This window comes from Cervus canadensis, chromosome 28, assembly GCF_019320065.1.
Source record: "Cervus canadensis isolate Bull #8, Minnesota chromosome 28, ASM1932006v1, whole genome shotgun sequence".
Classification (NCBI taxonomy): Eukaryota; Metazoa; Chordata; class Mammalia; order Artiodactyla; family Cervidae; genus Cervus; species Cervus canadensis.
In genome coordinates, this window is record NC_057413.1 from 34,495,671 (window position 1) to 34,517,318 (window position 21,648).

At 41.4% G+C, this 21,648-nt stretch overlaps 1 protein-coding gene and 1 pseudogene across 4 annotated transcripts in view; both read right to left on the reverse strand.

Moving 5' to 3' along the window:
* PRIM2 (DNA primase subunit 2) overlaps positions 1-21,648 on the reverse strand; it is a 324,083-nt gene that overhangs the window by 100,323 nt on the left and 202,112 nt on the right. For all 4 annotated transcript variants that reach the window (XM_043450411.1, XM_043450410.1, XM_043450412.1 and 1 more), the window contains 2 exons: positions 7,813-7,885; positions 5,427-5,612 (listed from right to left, as the gene is read on the reverse strand). In XM_043450411.1, coding sequence (XP_043306346.1) covers positions 5,427-5,612; positions 7,813-7,885 — 259 coding nt within the window. The remainder of the gene's footprint in view (positions 1-5,426; positions 5,613-7,812; positions 7,886-21,648) is intronic.
* Positions 9,236-19,868, reverse strand: LOC122429946 (annotated as a pseudogene).

Consider the following 21,648-nt stretch of genomic DNA (forward strand, 5'->3'; position numbering starts at 1 on the left):
GATTAAGCGGACACATTGCTTTGAATTTATGAGAAGAATTATCTAGTTCAATTTAATCCTTAACAAAGCCAGTGGCTGAAGGGATTTAATATCCAAATTCCAAGTGAAAGAATATTTAGTGCCAAGTTTCTTCATGCTTTCAATATAGATTTGATTAATTTTATCTCTAGCGCACAGGGTAAGGTTTTTTCCTCAGGTAGACTGCCATGTAAATTATAATTACAACAAGAAAAACTTGCATAAAACTGTACTATGATTCATAAATATATTGTATTTGCATAAAGCATAAGTGCACTTATTTCAGGAATCTCAGAAATTACTTAAGGAATAAGACATTCAAAGCTTTGAATACCTCTTATAGAATCATTCGTAAATCCAAAGAATCTTATTTGAAACCTAAGTGCAATTTTCACACGTCCCTGATCCCTACTGACGAGAGTAACCGAAGAAGTTTTATTGTTAAAATTTTAATATATCATAAACATTCACACCCAATATAATTAATCTAATATAAAAATCCTACATAATGAAACTAATCCTTTGGGAGTAAGTTATACCCTAAAGCAATTAGTCTGCTACAAGATCATTCATAACAACAGAATGTTCTCTGGAAGTGGTTGATGTTTTAATACTAGAATTCCTTACCCTCTAGTATAATATGGATCCAAATAAAAATGATATTTGAATATACCGACAAGTCAAATCCATACAGAAGTCTGAAAGCAGACATTCAAAAATCACAACAACCCCCAAACCAGCTGACAAAACTAAAACATGGTGAATGAGTAGCAGCAACAAATAATGGAAGAATTATAAAATAATGGTAGAAAAACGACAAACAATGGAAGAGCAGGCAATGCCTGGCCTGTGCCCGTGTACTGCTGTCCTGTCCTCTCTTTCGACTGAGCACCACCATCACCTCCTTCAAACCTGGATTTGAGACTGACCTCACCAAATCTTCTCTAGCACAACCCTCTCTAGTAACCTCCTGTCTCCATGCAACCTCAGCAACAAGCTCCTTCTCACCACCGTGTTGTGTAACGTGTTCTGGTTACTTCTCTCAGGTCACTCTACTACCAAATAGATTGAAACCTTATAAAGCAAAAGTCTTTTAAAAAATCAGTGTTGGCCGATACAATCTAAAATCCGTATTTAAAGAAGTGAAATTCATTTCAACCAAGAAGGAATGTAAGTGGAAACCTTGTTCATACTATTTTCTGTGTATACTTTTATAACATCTCAAATTGATTATACGATGTTAGTGAATGTTCAAAGCTATGAAATTGTGCATCTCTGAATTATACTATCAAGACCCTACACAGCTGGTCCCAGTTGGTAGTCATTTATCCAGCAAGACCGGGTCCTACTGGCTACTAATCCTTCTATTCTTAGTAACCATGTTGGGGGGTGGGGGGGGGGGGGAAGCGTGCATTTGCAGAATCACCTCTGCCACAAGTATACATTCACAGTTCAGTTCCTACTACCTACAAGCTGACCGCTTCCTGCTCCCCCAAAAGCAACAGTAAGGTATCCATAATTTCTGCTCAGACGCACAAAGCAACGTATGTCAAATAAGTTACAACGAAGGCATGAACAGAAGAAAAAGCAATCAGAAGTATGGTCACCTGGAAAACCACAGAAAGGAGCAGTCCAGGTGAGACTGACTGAATCCCTCAGAAGCATCCCGCACTGTCAGGAAACAAGCTAGCCAACAGAAGCAATGTTCCAAGTCATTTCTGGGTTCAATGTCAGGCCCTTTCATTAGAGCACTACAGAAAATGTCCAATATAGCCTCCATAACCATGCTCTATAAACAGTATTTTAAGGAATCAATTTTTTATACCTCTAAAAAGTATTTTTAATTATATGTACCATTTAACAAGTAAATACAGTTGAAGAGAGTATTTTTGTAAAGAGATGCTAAATTAGTTTCATTGCAAAAATATGTAAGATATAAATGAGAAAAACATGAACTTTTATTTACAACAGACTGTAACAACAGAACACTAGAGAGACAGTAAATCATACGTGTATCTTAAAATATTTTCGTCAAAATAATATATTTGCTGTAATCAGTAATAAGCTAATGAAAATACAGACTGCTACATATTATCTAGAAAGATAAAAATTATTGATTTTTCTTTTCCAATAATTTTTGAGGAAGCTTCTATATTTTAAAATAAAAATCTCATTTGAAAAATTTTTTCAAACACATAGGTTTAAAAGTAAATACTGATGGCCCTGATACGAGACCATCCCAGATACACACATAAGCTGGGGGGGAGGAAGGGGACGCAAGACAGACGCACAAGCCAAAGGCCTGGTGCCCAGATCTGCCTCTACCTTCTTTCAGCTCCTCTTTCCGCCACTTAGTTACAGCACAAACCAGGCTAAAGAGCTACCTCAACTTCACTCCCTTCACTGAAAACCCCACCTCGTAAATCCTTACTTACTGTGATGGTTAATTTTTTGAGCATCATGGGCCCCAGACCTCTGGCCATATTACTCTGGATATGTCTGTGAGGGTGTTTCCAAAGGGGATTAAGATCTGAACTGGTGGACTGAGCAGAGCAGATGCCTCCCCAGTGTGGGGCCCTCATGCAATCCTGCCCAAGCCTGGACAGAACAAAAAGGCCAACTCTCCCGTAACTAAGAGGTTATCCCCTCCTGCTCCCCCAGTGGCTCAGATGGTAATAAATCTGCCTGCAATGCAGGAGACCCAACTTTCATCCCTGGGTCAGTAAGATCTCCAGGAGAAGCAAATGGCAACCCATTCTGGTAATCCTGCCTGAGAATTCCACATACAGGGAAGCCTGATGGGCTACAGTCCATGGGGTCACAAAGAGTTGTACACAACTGAATGACTAACAAACTGTGTGGATCACAACAAACTGGGGAAAGTTCTGAAAGCGATGGGAATACCAGACCACCTGACCTGCCTCTTGAGAAACCTATATGCAGGTCAGAAAGCAACAGTTAGAACTGGACATGGAACGACAGACTGGTTCCAAATAGGAAAAGGAGTACATCACGGCTGTATATTGTCACCCTGCTTATTTAACTTATATGCAGAGTACATCATGAGAAATGCTGGGCTGGAGGAAGCACAAACTGGAATCAAGATTGCCAGAAGAAATATCAACAACCTCAGATATGCAGATGACACCACCCTTATGGCAGAAAGTGAAGAACTAAAGAGCCCCTTGATGAAAGTGAAAGAGGAGAGTGAAAACGTTGGCTTAAAACTCAACATTCAGAAAACTAAGATCATCTGGTCCCATCACTTCACGGCAAACAGATGGGGAAAAAATGGAAACAGTGACAGACTTTGTTTTCTTGGGCTCCAAAATCACTGCAGATAGTGATTACAGCCATGAAATTAAAAGATGCTTGCTCCTTGGAAGAAAAGCTATGACCAACCTAGACAGCATATTAAAAAGCAGAGACATCACTTTGCCAACAAAGGTCCGTCTAGTTAAAGCTATGGTTTTTCCAGTAGTCATGTATGGATGTGAGAGTTGGACTCTAAAGAAAGCCGAGCACCAGAGAACTATGCTTTTGAACTGTGGTGTTGGAAGAAGACTCTTGAGAGTCCCTTGGACTGCAAGAAGATCCAACCAGTCAATCCTAAAGGAAATCAACCCTGAATATTCATTGGAAGGACTGATGTTGAAGCTGAAACTCCAATACTTTGGCCGCCTGATGCGAAGAACTGACTCATTGGGAAAGACCCTGATGCTGGGAAGGACTGAAGGCGGGAGGAGAAGGGAACGACAGAGGATGAGATGGTTGGATGGCATCACCGACTCAATGGACATGAGTTTGAGTAAGCTCCAGGAGTTGGTGATGGACAAGGAAGCTGGGCATGCTGCAGTCCATGGGGTCACAAAGAGTCAGACACAACTGAGCAACTGAACTGAGTGACTAACACACACACACCTCCTGTCTGAGGGCCGTGAGTCACTCATGGATTTTCTTCCTGCCTTCAGACTCAACTGAAACACCAACTCTTTCTTCTTGGTTCGCCAGCCTGCTACCTGCAGACTTTGCGGACTCTGCCTCCATAATCACATGGGCTGTTAAATACCTGTCTTTTTGTGTATACACACACACACATACACACACACATGCATGCACACAATTGGTTCTGTTTCTCTGGAGAACCCTAACACACCTATCTACTTAATACATCAACTTCCTAATAAAAAGATCAAAAAACATTTTCAATAAGATACAGTGATGTCAATGACAGAGCAAAGTTCTCACAATGGCTAATTTACAGACTTTCCAGTCATTTAATAGCATGATAGAATTCAACAAAACTTCAAAACTGTCTATAGTCTTTCACCAAGTAAACTGATTCCCTGATTAATTCATATAGAGGATACAATCAGAACTATAATCAGAGATTTATGTGCACAGGATATTGTTTGCAATAACATTTATGACACAGTCAAATGGATACAACCAAGTGTTCGATAACAGACAAGTGATTAAGCAAATTATATCACTTTCAAAGGACGTGATTTCATGCAACTAATACAAATGATATTTTCAAAAATGATTCAACCACCTAAGAAAATGATCATAATATAGTATCAATTTTTAAAATGCGAAAAAACAAAGATATCTCAAGTTTACAGTGATAAACATCTATCTAAAAATTCCCTGTGAAAGATTTAGAAAATGAACTTATGGTTGCCAGGGGGAAAGGATAGTTAAGGAGTTTGGAAAGGTCATGTACACACTGTTATTTTCAAAATGGATAACCAACAAAGATCTATTGTATAGCACACAAAAGTCTACTCAGCGTTATCTGCCAGCCTGGATGGGAGGGGAGTTGGGGAAAAATGGGTACATGTATATGTATGATAAAGTCCCATTGCTATTCATCTGAAACTACCACAACATTGTTAATCGGCTATACCCAAATACAAAACAAATTTTAAAGTTTGAGGGGAAAAATAAATTCCCTGTGAAAGATTCTGCATAACACAATAAAATGCATTCTGAACTGTTTTCATTTTATTTTCTCTCAGCATTTCCTAGTTCTGAAAACAATATTGCATGTGCATGTATGTATATATGCCTATATGTATTACATACACACATGCCTTCCTACAGAAATACAACTCAGAACACAGTTTCAGGTACAGCAGTACTGGCAGTCTGTCTACCAAGGGGAAGTACAGCATCCTCACCCAAGCACTGCTTTACATCTTACACTGGCTGTTTCAATCCTTCCCTTTGAACTGAATCAACCTTTCCCAATCTTCTGTCTAGTAAATATTAGATTAATTCATGAGTTTCCTTTTACCTAGGTGAAATTATAGAATTTCAACTACATTTCAGGGGCATGTTGAAAAATTTTTTAGTCTTCAGACCAAATTAAAATTTCAGTTACTGCTCAGATTTTCTAAAATTACCTTGTCTGGATCCATCTTCCCTCTGATAAATTCTTGCTTCCAGAACTGCAATGCCTGTTCCAAGGTTAGGCCAATGCCTTTAAGGAAGAGGCCATACTGCATGCGGCCCCCATGACGGAGATGGTGATTTTCCCGCAGGGCTTTATGTAACTGACGCATGCAGGGTGGGAAGGATTTGGTAGAAAGCTACAGAAAAAAAAAAATTTTGTTATTTATCAATCCCCACAATATCGTTACAACAAAATCAACTGAATTTGCAAATTGCAAATTCAGTTTAACGGGAATAAAAACAAAAACCATAAAGAAGTTATTATTGTCTCAGTGACTACAGATGAATTGTTTATTAATATTTTTATACTGATTACATGTCAAAATGATAATATTTGAATATATTAGGTGAAGTAAATTATTAACATTTATTTCACCTTCTTTTTCTTTTTTAATTAAACTTTCTCCTTTGAGATAACTATAGATTCCCATGCAGTTGTAAAAAATAATACAAAGAGATGTCATGTATCTAATTTCCCTAAAGGTAATATCTTGTAAACCTGTAGTGTATTGTCACCACCAAGATACTGACACTAACACAATCCACTAGTCTCAGATTTTCTGTGACACTCACGTGCTCATTTCTGTGTACTTAACTCTATGTAACTTTTTCCTGTGTAGGTTCAAGAATTCCCCACCACCAGGTTCCCTCCTGTCTCCCTTTTTATAACCCTCCATCTTCTGCAGCCTGCCCCCCACCATTCCCGAACCCTTGGCAACCACTAAGCTGTTCTCCACTCTGTAACTTTTGTCATTTCAAGAGCGTTACATAAATAGAATCATATAAAGTTTTGAGAGTGGCTTTTTACTCAGCATAATTCCTACAAAATTCATCTAAATTATTGCAGCTATCAATAGCTCATTCCTTTTTTATTGCTGAGTAATATCTCCTCAGTGTGTAGATGTAACAGCATTTGTCTAACCATTCACTCATTGAAGGACATTTGGGTCATATCCAGTTTAGGGTTATTTCAAATAAATGAATGCATGGGTTTTCATGTATATCTAACATTTCATTTTCCTGGGATAAATGTTCAAAAGTACAACTGGTGAATCACAGATGAAATTTTAAAATAACCCAAAAGTAAACACAAAAATAAGAGAAATAGCTCTCAAAAGGCAAATTCAAATAAATGTGTTAAATTAACAATTAAAGAAAACCTTTTTCATTTATGGTCTCAGCTGCATCTCCCTCACCTTCTCAAGTATTCTCCTCCTGAGACTTAACTCCCACCTCTCATGGGCTCCTTGGCAGGTGAGCAGGGATGGGTCTCACTTTGCTCCCCTTCCTGACCAGGCAGCTTCTTTGTCTCTCATTGTAACAACTTCTACTTGATTATAATTTCTCGAATAGGAAGATGATCTCTTCATTTTGGTCTCCAAAAGCTCAGAATCTCCCCCTACTCACCGTTATAACTCTTATTTCCAAGCATTAAAACCTCAGTGTACTTTTAATTTATTGCAAATAATTTGGTAATTGTCTAAACAAAGATTATTTATGGTTGACTTAGTTTCCCTTTTTTGGGTAATGCAGAAATCCTACAGTGCGTTAAAGTGAAATTCTATACAGTAAAAGTACAGTTGAGTATACATGCATTGATTCTCCTATAGAGCCACAAAGTGAAGCTGAAATGAGCTGCCCACTCTGGAGGCAACACGAGACCTATACTTAGTGTCATGGAATAATCTGCATCCTCCTCAAATTTATATGCTAAGTCCTAACCCCACAATCTCAGAATGTGGCTGTATCTAGAGCTGGGACCTGTAAGAAGGTAATCAAGGTTAAATGAGATCATGGGGGTGGGGCCCTGGTCCAAGGTGATTAGCAGAGGAAGAGACAGAGGGAGGAGGCAGCCACCCAGAAGCCAAGGAGAGAGGCCCTCAGAAGAAACTGAACTTGCTGATAGGTTGATCATGAACTCTCGCCTCCACAACTGTGAGAAAATAAGATCCTGTTGTTCAAGGTACCCAGCCTGTGGTTTGCTGTTACAGCAGCCTGAGGAAACAGAGATACTTAGTACTCTCCACTTCTCCTTTTCTAAATTATATGGTGTTTAAATGTAAACACATAAATATTATTTAGGTGTCATTACTTAAAATAAACCTCCTTTGGGAAAACTGATTAAATTGTTTTTATCAGACTACAAATAATTTTCTGATTGTTTGGTTTTCCTATAATGACAAAAAGTCATATGCACAGCACATGGGATTTATTTCAAAAATGGTTGGCAAGCAATGAAATAACATTCTCTTCCACCACCCCACCCTAAAAATAATCTTTGGTTGAAGAAAATCTGTTTTATCTGTTGACAAAGGTTTAACAGGATGAGATGCTTACCGAATCAATCTGATCTAAAGAAATCTTGCCAACATTGCCCTGTGTACTGTAGTCTTGACCGGTATAGGAATGACTAAAAAAAAAAAAAAAGAACAAAATATTAAAATAGGATTTATAAAATATTTTGATCACCTCAAAGGAGATTTTCAACATTCTGACAAAAAGTCACAAGAAAACATTTTACACAGAAACCTTAGAAGAAACATAGCCAAGTGTTTCAAAGGTATTTAATAGAACATGTTTAAGTAACTTTCCCCATAAAAAATTCAGAAATATAGTGCTCATCAGTACCTCCCGATTCCTCATCTAGAGTACTGTTTCCTTAAGAGCAATACGCAAGTTGTTAAAGTTCACACTCCTCTACTACTGACCCCTTGTAACAGCACAGCCCAGTGGTGGTGGTGGATTAGTCACTACGTCGTGTCCAACTCTTGCGACCCTGTGGACTGCAGCCCACCAAGCTCCTCTGTCCACAGGATTTTCCAAGCCAGAATGCTGGAGTGGGTTACCATTTCCTTCTCCAACAGCAGAACGCAAAGCCAGGGATAAGCAGAGCTTATGTCTGAAACCATTGCTCAGCAGGCCCTAGAGTGAGTCACCAAGACCCTTCTCACCCCAGATCCCCGTGTGTCAAATGGAGAGGGCAGTGCCTGCCTGCATTGTTGACAGGAGGTTGGAGTTGAAATATTTTTCATTAAAGGACCTAACATATCGTAATCACTATTCATTAAAATAAGCAACATGTGAATAGCACTTACATGTGTGGAGTCCTCATCCATATCCTCTAATTATATCCTCACAACAGCCCCAAGCAAGTGAGTTTACTGTATATTTGAGAAGAGGGTAACTTCTGAGATCAGAGAGCAAGTCAGCAGTGCAGCAGGAATTCAAACTTTTGACTCCCAACTTCCTGTCTCTTCACTACACCACACTACTCTCTTCCCTGTGATACACTGTCGTCTTGTATATTTAGAAATGAGGAAATGCAACATGGTTCATTCTACCTAAAGTCTCCACCTGTACACTTCATCATCTCCTTGATACAACTCCACACCCACAGCTCCATCAACAGGGACTCTGATGCAGACATCCAGGAACCACATGGTTACACAGAAAACCACAGTCAAACAGGGGTTCATGCAGACCCCACAACTAAAGGAAGTTCTGGACTAAAGTACTGTGACAATCACAAGGGATTCCAGATGCTCTGCTCTCTACTGCTCGGCACTAGAGCTTCTTGCTGCTGGTTAACGTATGCCCTCAAGATGCTCTCAAGGGCTGCCCTGGTGGCTCAGATGGTAAAGCATCTGCCTGCAATGTGGGAGACCCGGGTTCAATCCCTGGGTGGGAAAGATCCCCTGGAGAAGGAAATGGCAACCCACTCCAGTATTCTTGCCTGGAAAATTCCATGGATGGAGGAGCCTGGTAGTCGCAGGGATGGGGTCGCAAAGAGTCAGACACAACCGAGCAGCTTCACTTTCACTTTCTTTCAAGACACTGTAGAAAAGCTGTTCTACAATCAATCAAGTCACTGATTAAACAATGGGTACAGATTATGAAGCAAAACTACAGGCTATCTCAAGATACTGCAGCCACTGGCGAGGAAAGTGTCACAAGTGCAGATGTCCCCTCCCAACAATCCCCCCTCTATGGGCTAAGAATGGTCAAAATCACTTTGAGAGCAGGACAAGCAAATGGGGGAGAGTGACAAAGAATGATCCTGTACCTAAAACACATCTTCTGGCCTTTGGTTTTATTTCTCCCTCCAGTAACAAATTTCTGACAGTATACCATAAAGGGATTCATTCTCTTTAGCCTTAAGACTAGTAATGCCATGGCATACAAAACTCAGGCTAAGTTAAAACAACAGCGACCATTTAATTTTAATATTTCACATTTTACAGAACACAACCAAAGAACTGTTTCAGTGAAGTGGAGTGTCAGTCACTCAGTCGTGTCTGACTCTTTGCGACTCTATGAACTGTAGCCCACCAGGCTCCTCTGTCCACGGAAGTCTCCAGGCAAGAATACTGTAGTGGGTTGCCATTCTCTTCTCCAGGGGATCTTTCTGACCCAGGTTCAATCCCCCCAAAGTAAAAACACATTTCACTTTCCAATGTATCTTATACATAGGGCAATGAAAACAGCATAGGCTGAAAGACCTGCTCTTGTTTCTGTTCTTTAAATCACTGGTTTGGCAAACTGGCCATCAGCATTATTATCACTTATAAAATAGTATTAATAACACCAGGCCTGCCTAACTGACAGAAATGCTGGGGAAATCAAATGAAATAATAAATTCAAAGTGCTAACTAAAATCACTAAAGCATATTCCAGTACACAGAGCAACTGCAGTCTTGACCAGTAAGTACAGAGGACAACAAAACAGGATGGGAACGGAGGCAGCTGACCCTGGAGAGAATTCGTCCCCCAGCTGGGAGATGCTGGGTCACTCCTCGACCCTTGCGTTTCTTAGGCTATAAATTGATCACAATCATCAAACAGAACTTTTCAGCTCAAACACATGAACAAATATAAAAGTCTTGTATAAATGAGGTACATATGATTATAGTTACGAGTAAACAGTTTTCTAAGCCCAGATTAATGCAGTATACAAAGTACAAAGAGAAGATGTATAAAGAGGACCTGAAGGGCAGTATAAAAATGCTTCCTCAATGCTTTGATAGGATCTGCAAAAGGGCCAAACTTCAAGGAAAAAAGTTAAAAAGAGAATGGTAGCAATGATAAACACAAAGAATTTGCTGGGTATAAATAATTACAGAGAGAACATAAGGAAACTATCAGACATGACATTTCTAAAAACATGAATAGACAGGAAGATGGCCACCAGCCAACCCAGTAAGGGCAAGCGTGGAACTCTCAGAAGAAAAGTGATAGAAATAACTGAAGGATAAGAACTGGGAATGAGATTTCTCCTCCACTCATTCAGGATCAGAAAGGCTAACTTGTACCTTGTTAAAGGAGTCAGTACATCACAGCTATTTAATACATATGTGAACTAGTTATGGACAGGTGAAGCCAAGGTGGGGAGGATCTTCAGATACAAGAAAGACAAATCATGAGAAGCAGTGTATCCAATGGTCTGTAAGCAGTAAAGAACTATAAAAATATCTGGGGCAAGAATTCACATAAGCAGTTTATACTTGAGAAAGAAAGCAGAAATTGGAAGGATTGGGCAATGGAAAATCAGCTGGGAGAATATAATAATATTCCAGGCAAGAGAAGTCTTTGTAAAAACTGTAACGTGGCAGCAACAGACAGAGAAAGGAAGGCAATTAAGGTAAAAGAAAAAGGAACAAATAGTGCTGCCATAAAAGAATAAAAATCCTTAAGAACAACTCACATTAGCTCATGAGACAGGACCTTTAGCTTTTACTTGGAAGTGCAGAGCGAACTGTGAGATGAGACACCCAATAGGCCCGGGACAAGGGAGGCACCATCTGCCACCCTCAGAGCCTGTGGCAGCTTCATGTCACACAGCTTTCAAATAATGCAGTTGCTACACTAATGAGTGAAACCATGTGCAATGAACTGTCAAAATATTGTCTCAGTTTCATGACTTTAAAAACTTCATCAATTTTATGAACAAACATTTCTTAATCACTGTACTGGGGTAATAGAGAAACACTAACATAAACGTTTTACTACTTTTTTACTGTAATTTTTAAAAGTAAAAAGAATTTCCAATTGGTTTGATACACACACACAAACCCACCAAAAAACACTGTTTTCAGCCCATTTTAAATAATCACAGCTTTAAGAAACACTCACTGTCACTGATATACAGTTTTTAAAAGGGGATTTAGTCAGCATAGAAGCTTTCTTGCTTCTAACCTTCCATAAAAGAATAAATTCAGACATAACACAAATGTCACTTTTTCAATACAGTGGACCAAAAAAATATTTCAATGGGTCACGAAATTCAAATTATTTCACTAATCATTATCCTGTCAAATATAAAATGGAATTTATGACTAATCAGAGAATCTTTAAAAGTCAAAATTTGATTTAATTCTCAGTTTAGCCACTAATTTGGTACAAGTAAAAAAAGAAAAAGGATAAGTCAAACTATGCATTAATTGTGTGCATTAGTCGTTCAAGTTGTGTTCGACTCTTTGCAACCCCATGAACCTCTGCTCCTCTGTCCGTGGAATTCTCCAGGCAAGAATACTGGTGTGGGTTGTCACGCCCTCCCCCAGGGAATCTTCCCAACCCAGGGATCAAACCTGGGTCTCCTGCATTGCAGGCAGATTCTTTACCGTCTGAGCCACCAAGTTGTTCATCCATCAATGTGGAGAGAAACTTATTTCCATCCTGTATGCTAATTTATCTTCTATTTGCTAGAGTATCAGGCGAAAGGCACTAGAGGTAAAATGGTATCGTTTTTCTCAAGTTACCAAAAAGTCAGAGAATAAAGATGTGGGTCCACGAGTACTGAGTGTTTGCCAAAATATAACAGTAACACTGCACTGTACAAACACCACAAACACTTGCACTCACCAAACTAGAGAAACGCACAAAACCCAGAGCGAACGTTATTTTTTTAATGGCCATTAGACTGTCAGACTCTCTGTAACAGACTTTTTCTCTATCACAGTAGTTGTCTTTTTCTAATTACCCTTTTTTAAAAATAAACTTTCAAGAGTCCCTGCACAGTTCCTCAGTCCTTCATCAAGCACTTTTTTGACCAAGAAGAGTCACAAAGTCATGATGGGCCCAGAGGATGCAAACAGTGCAACATGATGAGGTGCTGAGAACCCCGATGAGGCTGCAGAGAACAGGCCCTTCTCAAGGCAGGGGCAGGACACATCACGTGCAGCCCCAAAACAGCGCCACAGAGGGGTGCTCAGGGACAGCGTCCAGAATCCTGACAGTCCGGAGAACGCCCTTGAAACAACTGACCACAGCGTCCAGGCTGGTCAGACACCTGCCACGCCAGCTCAAGGCCAGAGAAGAAGCTGACCTGGGTGGGCCTGGACACCAGAGGGGAAGGGCAGGAGACCACAGTCAGGGAGTAACAGAAAAGTCACGGGCCTGGTTCTTTCAGTGTTTTTACCATTTGTAGTTGAACAATTTTATTTGCATTAAAAACACTCTTAAATTTTGACCTAGTTCAGAAAAAGTATGTAATGTGAGTTTATTAGCATTGCTGGACCGTTTAAAAGTAAGCACGTGATAAAGAGGTGACATTTAGGAATAAGAAAAGAGTCTGTTTTCTCAGCAAGTAGCAGATGGACAAGCAGAAAGAGATCGGTGAAACCAAGGAAATTTCACAGTTTACAGATGAAGAGGTAGGGTTAGGCGGCAAAAAAGACAAGCAAAGGCAAGAGAGAAAAAAGAGCTGAAACCGAGCGGGCGGGCCGTGAAACACAGGTCTCTGAGCAAAAACCATCAAGATAAAAGGCAAATCCTATCTCCTTTTGCAATATCTAAGTGCTAAATCATGACTTCAATGAGGTCTTGTCAAGTTTAAAACTTTTAAAACCCTAAACTTATGCATAATAATACTTCCTAAGAAAACTAAACTTTGCAATTGTGTGTAACAAATCCTTAGCTTACACAGAAGAAATTACATGTTTGTCCTTAGGTATTTTTTCTTTTTTGTTTTGAGGTGGTGGTCCTAAGTTATCCATCTACGATGAGAACTAATTGTACACAAAATATACAAAAGCATCTTCCTACATGTTCAACAGGCCTACATGCAACTTAATTAAAACTCAGTCACATCTGAGAAACTTTTCCCTCCCACATTATCTGCTCATTAAACAGTAAGAGGTAAGCAGAGTTAGGTTTCCAATAGAGGTAAAAATCACAATAAACAGAAAGCTAAGAACAGTTTCAACAAATTAAAGCTGAAAGGAGAAGAGACTTTCAAATATCCATAACACATATTTACGTAACCATATCTGACATGATACCATTTTCAGTCCCACTAAATCAAGGGAGGAGGGGGGCTGAGGATCACAAGACAGGAAGGCACAGTTGGTCACAGCCACAGGGAACCAATGCTCCAAACACCACCACACAAACACTGAATTTACACAATAAAAATGCAGGGGCTATACAAAGAGTTGTGAAATATACACAACTGCACACATCTGCTTGTGAAAGGCAGACCCATGCCTGGTCTTTGTAGAAACAACAGAAACATTAAGCCCTGTTCAACAAACCACTAAGGACAATAACAAGCACTTTAGGTCTCAATAGGGAGCCAGGTTTGAGTGATGAAAATAAGAGCCGGAAACAAACGGAAAAAATTATACTTAAGTGGGTTGTGGGTCTCACAATAAAGGAAAACCCCTCTCCTGCTGTGGCGCTGATCTCAGCAGAGACGGCCATCACACCTCTGCTCAGTGGTCTGTGGGAGCCCCCCACCCCCAAGCCCCCAGACACAGGGGCCCCAGGCTAGCAACACAGGTGATCCCTCTCTAATCACTTCCCTTGCTCGGCCCTGTGAAGAAACTTGAAGGAGGGAACAGAAGTAGTGGAATAGCTGCAGCAGCCTAAGAATCAGCCGCAACTCTTCCGCACTTTCATACTTTTCCCAAGTCCAATCTGCCCAGGCAATCCGGGAGCACAGCAGAGTAAGGGAGAGCCAAGCAGCGTGGTGAGGAGCTCGGGAGTCAGACCCACGAGTCCTGGCTGTTACACTCGCTGCCTGCTGACTCGGCTTCCAATTTCCTTACAGGGAAACAGGGATCATAAAAGGGGTCACGAAAGTACCCCCTCCATGGGCTACAGTGAGGATCAAAGGAGATGTGTTTGCTGCATGATTTTTTACTCAAGTTGTGTTTTTTAATTGTGAATAACATTTTATTTAGTCATATTTGTTTACAACTGAAGTTCTGGCAATTCAAAATTTATATCCTTGCCCATGAGCTTCTTACAGACACCAGAAAACGTTAAACCCTGGGTTCCACACTGTTCTGCTGCGCTTTACTAGCTGCCTGCCACCCGGCTTTGTGCGGATTTTCTTGCCCACCGTCTCACCTGGGAAAACCAAGTCCTCCAGGATGGTGTCGTGCACAGCTACCAGTGTGCAGCTCCTGGGAAGTTTTTCTCACTTTTCATACAGCTTTTTCGAGTTTGCTTAGGCAGAATTCTTGTCTGAGCCATAAAGACAACATGCTTCCCACTGAACTTCTTCTCCAGCTCACATACCAGCAGGACCTGGATTTTCTGGAGAGATTTCAGTTGAGGAATGGGAACAGATTATGATAGCTTTCTGACCACCAACAACTTCAATTTCCTTGGCGGCCATGACGTTCAGCTTCTGCAGCTGGGCCCTGAGGTCCAAGTTCATCGCCAGCTCCAGGAGGGCCTAGGAGATGCCCAACTCAAACTCACGGGGCTTCTCACCACTGGGCTCCACAGTCCTGCTGGACCTGGACACGGCCTGGGCCCTGCCCGTGCGGCCAACACCTCGGTCAGACTGTAACCTTCGTCACCACCCAGGCCTCTTATAGCACTCAGATGCTTCGGCTGCGGCTCGTCTCTACAGTCAACACTCACCAGTGTCTTCCCTTGACTATCAGGAAGAAGGCAAACTTCCTTCCTATCTTCTTTATACTATCACATATAATATTTAATCTTGAAGTAGACTTCAGATGTCTTTGAATCACCTGATGATTTGGAAGGTTATACCTATATCTACATTCTTAGGAAGTTTTCACTGTGCCAAACTCCAACTGTAAACACTGCAGGTTTCAACGGAACCCAGCTGTGCCAAACTGCATGTCCAACATGGTAGCCACCAGCCAACTGTAGCAACTCGGTACTTGAAATGCAGCTTAGTCAGAATTAAGACATTCTATGAGTGTAAAGTCTGCACTGGATTTCCAAGACTTACTATGAAAAAACAATGTAAAACATTTCACTAATAAATTTTCATACTGATAACATGCTGAAGTGAGTTAAATAAGATATTACTAAAATCAATGAGACTGAAGTAATTTAAAATTACACATGTGGCCCGTATCTGTGGCGTCCATTGCTTCTCCTGACAGCATGGTCACAGAGAACAGTGACCCGAGGCTGCCAAGGTCCTCCCGTGAGGACTAGGTCCACCTGGAGAGATGCCAGCTGACCTGTCCTGACTCCTGTCTGCCCAGTTAGGTCAGACTCTGCGGGTCATATTCGGAATACAAGCTGCAACTCCAGCTGACTGTTAGTTAACATACCTGTTTTCACAGCACTGTGCTTGAGAATCAAGGTTCCAAACTTGAGCCACAGTTTGCCATTTCTACGTTAGGGAAGCGTCATGAATTCTGATTAGCTTGGAGGTAACCTGAATCTTCGGCAGTTGAGGGAACACATTTCTATCTGGGAGTCTTTGGGCTTCATGGTCCACCTCAACACTGCTTAGTCCTGCCCCAGGCCACAGGTGCAAGGCCTTGTACCAAGGTCCACAGAAGCAGAGCCCAGAACCAAGGTCACTCTGAAGCTAACTTGGCCTCTTTGTTACCATTGCCAAAAGCCCCTGATCACCACTAACAAGTTTTTTGACTCCAAATTAGGCAAAGATGCCCACTCCAGTAAATACCCTATAGCAATCACCCAACCGATCACCTATTGCCAACAATTCCAGCAGGAACTTTCTTTTTCTTGTGGCTATAAAAATTGGCTACTAACTCACAAAAACTGTCGACTCTCCCTGGCCTATCAGGAATTGTGAGCTTGAAGTGCCCACTTTATCTCTGCTCTTTGTTCTTAATAAACTCACTCTTTTCTGCAATTCTCTGTGTCTGGAAAATCTTTTCCAACCCACACTCAGACTGCCTCAACAGACACTTAATCACAACTCTCCATTCTCCTCTCATCTGTAAGAAGCTATGCTGGGGTAGGTATGAGTCCCAGTGACCACAGGACCGGGACCCAGGCTGGACAGAACCCACCTCCCAACCTCAGAAAGTATCTCCATGCCCTCCCTCCTCACCAACAGACAAACTCTGAGGTTCATAAAACAGTAATACATAAAACACATTTCCTTTCTGTGTCAACTATTTACCAGTAGTCTTGAAAGAGGTTAACACTGTTTACTCCTTTCTATCTGGCAGCTATAGGTTATCATAATTTAAAAACTGATACCAAATAAAAAAACAGTGAAGAAAGCCGCACGAGTAATCAAAACTGACCTCTGCATCAAGGAAACATATTTCTGTTTAAATTAAAAAGTAAGCTGATATATCTTTCAAAATGAACTGTAATTTCCTATATCATTCTATACAAGTATACCAAGTTCCAAGACAGCCTTTTCACAGAAACTCAGGTGTAATCATAGCACAAATGGAAAAACAATTTTGAAAAGAGCAAACAAAAGGTTTTGTATTATCACCCATATATCCACTTTTGCAATCACAATTCCATCTACTTTGGACATTAAAAAAAAATACTCTGCCTAAGCTAGGCTATTCAGACATTCAGAAAGCACAGTCCTGTCAGGCTCCATGTCAGGAGTGTGCAGGAAATCAGGGAACCACAGTTACAATGTATCGTTTCCTGCTGTGAGGGAATCACAGAAAAATTTACTCAACAGCTGTCACCACTGAAACTGAATGAGTTTCTTTCTACAGCTAAATCCCTTTAAAATGGTATCCAACTTATGTCAGCCCAGGTGATTTTGCCTGCAGTTACTCCAATGAGAATAAAATCAATAAAATTCTATTATAAATTGAATGTAAATTATTTTTCCATAAGCATGAAGTTTACTCCATTTTGCATAAAAAAAAAAAAAATTCTCTCCAAAGAACTACCGGCAGACAATATGAAGGATAATGATGTATATTTCCTTACAACTAAGAGACAAGAGGCACACAAACTCAATAAAAACCCAGGCTGACAGGGGTTTCCACATCAGGTGAGGACTACAAACAGCACAATCTCTACTCTTCCTTGTTTCAGGCTGGCCTCATCTTTTCCCATGTGGTCCATATTTTCCTGTGTATTCCAATTTCTAAGCTGCAACAGTCCAATGAGCACAAGAGCACTGAGATGCATTTCATTTTCTATCAAAAATATCTGTACCTCACAATTGTCAAAAGTCATGGAACTGCACCCTTAAAAATAAGTGCCTTTCATTGTATGTAAATTATACTTCAATAAAATTGATTTAAAACAAAATATATACATACATCCCTATAAGATAGTAGCTCTACAACACTACACAGGTGTTTTCACCACATACACTTAAAGTGAGTGAAGTGAAGTCGCTCAGTTGTGTCCAACTCTTTGTGACCCCGTGCACTGTAGCCCACCAGGCTCCTCCATCCATGGGATTCTCCAGGCAAGAATACTGGAGTGGGTTGCTATTTCCTTCCCCAGGGGATCTTCCCGACCCACATTGCAGGCAGACGCTTTAACCTCTGAGCCACCAGGGAAGCCCCCCTTTATAAACACTTAAGCCACCCCCAAAAGATCTCTAGTTTCATGATTACATTTTTTCATATTCCTTTACATTCTCGGCATATTCTGCAAGTAGAATGACTCCTTAAGTAGAGGCTGTTTTGACTGGACTTTGACCCAGGATGGTCAAATGATTACAATAAAGAAAAAGTTGCCTGAGAGACTGGTTATGAAAAGCTGAGGATGGTTGGGTGTGAAATAAAGCTCTAACATCCAGTGGAACTAAGACACTGAACTGACTGTCATCGTCTCATTCCCCCACAACTCACAGAGGGCGGAACACTTCTGAGATGGGCTGTCACAGGCTGAGGCACGCTACAATGCCCAACCACAGCTATCCCCTAATAACAGAAAACCAGGAACACGAGATTGGGGCTTGGTGGGGTTTCGGAGGAAGAGGAGATGAAGAGGACAGCTAATGAGGATGATTATGACAAGTCACGTCCAGAGACCCCGTCACACGCTTCCTGCACACGCCTTTGCTCTTGCACAACCATTACCAATGGCTCATCACATTAAGGCTTTCATTTCACAGATCAAAACAACAAGGTTCATAACAGGTTTGGTTTTATTCTGTTTTTAAATACAGTCTTCAACAATTGAATATGTCACTGGAGGAAAAACATGGGGGTCTTTCTAAAATCACGCAAACAAAAAGAAAGGACTCTCCCCAGTTAGCTACTGACTCTGAGAAAGAGTCCCAAGTGCCAAAACAAAAGGTAAAACCAGCACTGAATTTCTACAAAGTATAAAGAGTGTTTCTTTACTGTTTCCAAGAGCTTCCTTGAAACTGACAAAATTCACCTATGTTTTGTCTAAACTACCATCTCATTCAATCTCAACATTTAGTAGCTTAAAAAACCTAAGTAAGAGGCAAATTTTAAAACCTAAAAGGGTCTCCCAGCACTGGCTCATCCAGGAGTCTCCCTGAGGTGCAGCCGTGTTGCCGTAACAGGGAGAAAGGAAAACAGGAGGACAGACAGACACCTTGCTCTCATGGAGCATACATCACAGACGAACACCAAAATCAAATGAACACATAAAAATGACCATTTCAGCCAGAGATACTGCTGCGAGGCAAACAGAGCCGAGAGCATAACAGAGGCCCAGGAATGCGGGCTGGCGACCAGGAGGGGCCCCCGTGAGGCTGGGGACACGGCACGCCCTATGACCCAGGTCCCTGGGGGCCTCCTGTGGACAGCATGTCTGCTGCCCACAGAGGACCACAGCAGCTCAATTACAAACGGGCTTCTTATTCCCTTTGTACTATCTTTTTAGAGCTACTTTCTACACAGTAGCTACAAACAGCTGAGAGGGCACCGTTCACCTTTGGTGAGTCTGGGCTGTCTGGCTTACCTCAGTCTAATCTATCAAATTTAGTTTTGTTTTTACTGTGAATTGTGCCCGGTTGCCAGAACACAAACATGTAGACTTGCAAATTTCCACAGGTCACACGGGCCACCAGGCAGCTCACAGACCCAGGAAGGCCCCCAGCTCACCCGCTGTGCAGCCTGAACACCCCTGACCGCGCTCCTCCCACAGCGCCAGCACGGAGGGCGGCTCCGGGCGATGGGCCCACCTACCCCGGGGGCGGGGCTGCCGCGGCCGAGCCCCAGGACCATGGGCACGACCATCGCAGACTGAGAAATCCAAATCCATTCATCTAAACACCGTTAGTATACTCTTTAAAATACATGATTATCTAAACACATTTCAAGTATGACAGAGAAACGTGCTGTCCAATCCAATAAGCATCAGTTAGACCGACTACTTAAATTTAAATGAATTAAAATAGAAACAAGGAGCTATACTTCAAGTACGCAACAGCCTAAGCAGCTGCTGGCTACTGGGTTGAATGGCGCAGGTACAGAACACGTCCATCATCACAGAAAGTTCTACTGCAAAGCTCTTTAGCTGCTAATATATCACAGTAACTACCATGTTTTCTCACGCGTTTAAGGAAAACCGTTTTCCATAATATCGTCACCATTTTGTACTGTTAGGGCTTTATGCCTAACACAGTGTAAAATAATTTTCTTTGTTACTCAACTACAGGACAATCAATATTTTAAAGAAACTCAAAGAGTAAAGAATGGGGAATTTAATAACTACAGGCAATGAAACTACTTGAAAAACATAAATAATCATAAACTGCTTTCCAGGAAGACTGACAGCATCCACAAGGCATAAACGCCTAAGAAACCCTGGACTCAGGGGATGAACGGACACGTGACCCTCGGGCTGGGAACAAGCTGCGTGGACACAGCACCGTGGGGGCCGTGAGCCCAGGGTCAGGTCCGCTCCTACGCTAACAGTCACCATAACGTACTGTGATTACTTCAGTCAAGATTCTCTTTTCTGACCAACTATCAGTTGTGTAAGTTCAAAAGTGAATACGTATCCTTAGAACCTAACATCATATCTGGCACCAAGTAGTCCTCGTAATGTGTATTAAATCAACGATAAACAAAACTAACTCTTCAGATGCTAAAAGATTTGTGACCCTGCATCTATACTCCGAAGTCAGCGCCAAAACATACAATCTCATTACAAAGTCTACTATTTACAAAGGTATCTTTTGGCCTTGGCTGGATGGCCAGTCGAACAAGCAAGGGAAGATTTTCCTATCTTCTTTCTATATCACTGAAAAGAAAATCAGTACTTTATATTCTTATAAAAATCACCGTTAACCGTTTTTTCAACTTTCCAACATGTTAAGCTAACAAAGTGACCTAACTATAAAACCCCAGGGTAATTCAGTATTGTACATAAATGAAGTGGTTTACTTGTAAAACTGATGAAAGGGAATGATATTAAAAGCTGTCTTCAATTCAAGAGAAAACCCTCACTGTAAAAGGCAGATCAATGGCTTCCAAAGATGTTCACCCATGAACACGTTAGGTTATGTAGCAAAAAGGCCACTGAAGATGTAATTAAGATGAAGGACCTTGAGGTGGGGTGATTCTCCTGGGTATCCATGTGGGCAATCCAACCACATGAGCCTGTAAAGCAGAAAGCTGTCTCAGGGAGGAGGCAGATATGCAGCCAAATAAGTCACCCTTGCAAACGAGAAGGACTGGTACACCGCTGCTGGCTGAGGGAGGGGACCACATGGAGGACCACAGAGCGGCCACGGGGGCGAGGGCGGCAGAGGCAGGAACGCGGCCCTGGCGGAAGCCTGCAAGGGAGGGGGGACCTTAGGCCCACCTCCTTGAGGAACTAAACCCGGCCAACAGCGCAGGTAAGCATAGCAGCCGATTCTGCCCCAGAGCCTCCAACAGGAGCCACAGCCCTGCTGACATCTGGAATTTAGCCTGGGGAGGCCCAAGTCACATTTCTGACCTGTATGAAAAAAGTAAGTGCTGTTTTGATCCATTCAATTTCTGATAATTTGTTAGGGCTACAATAAAATTT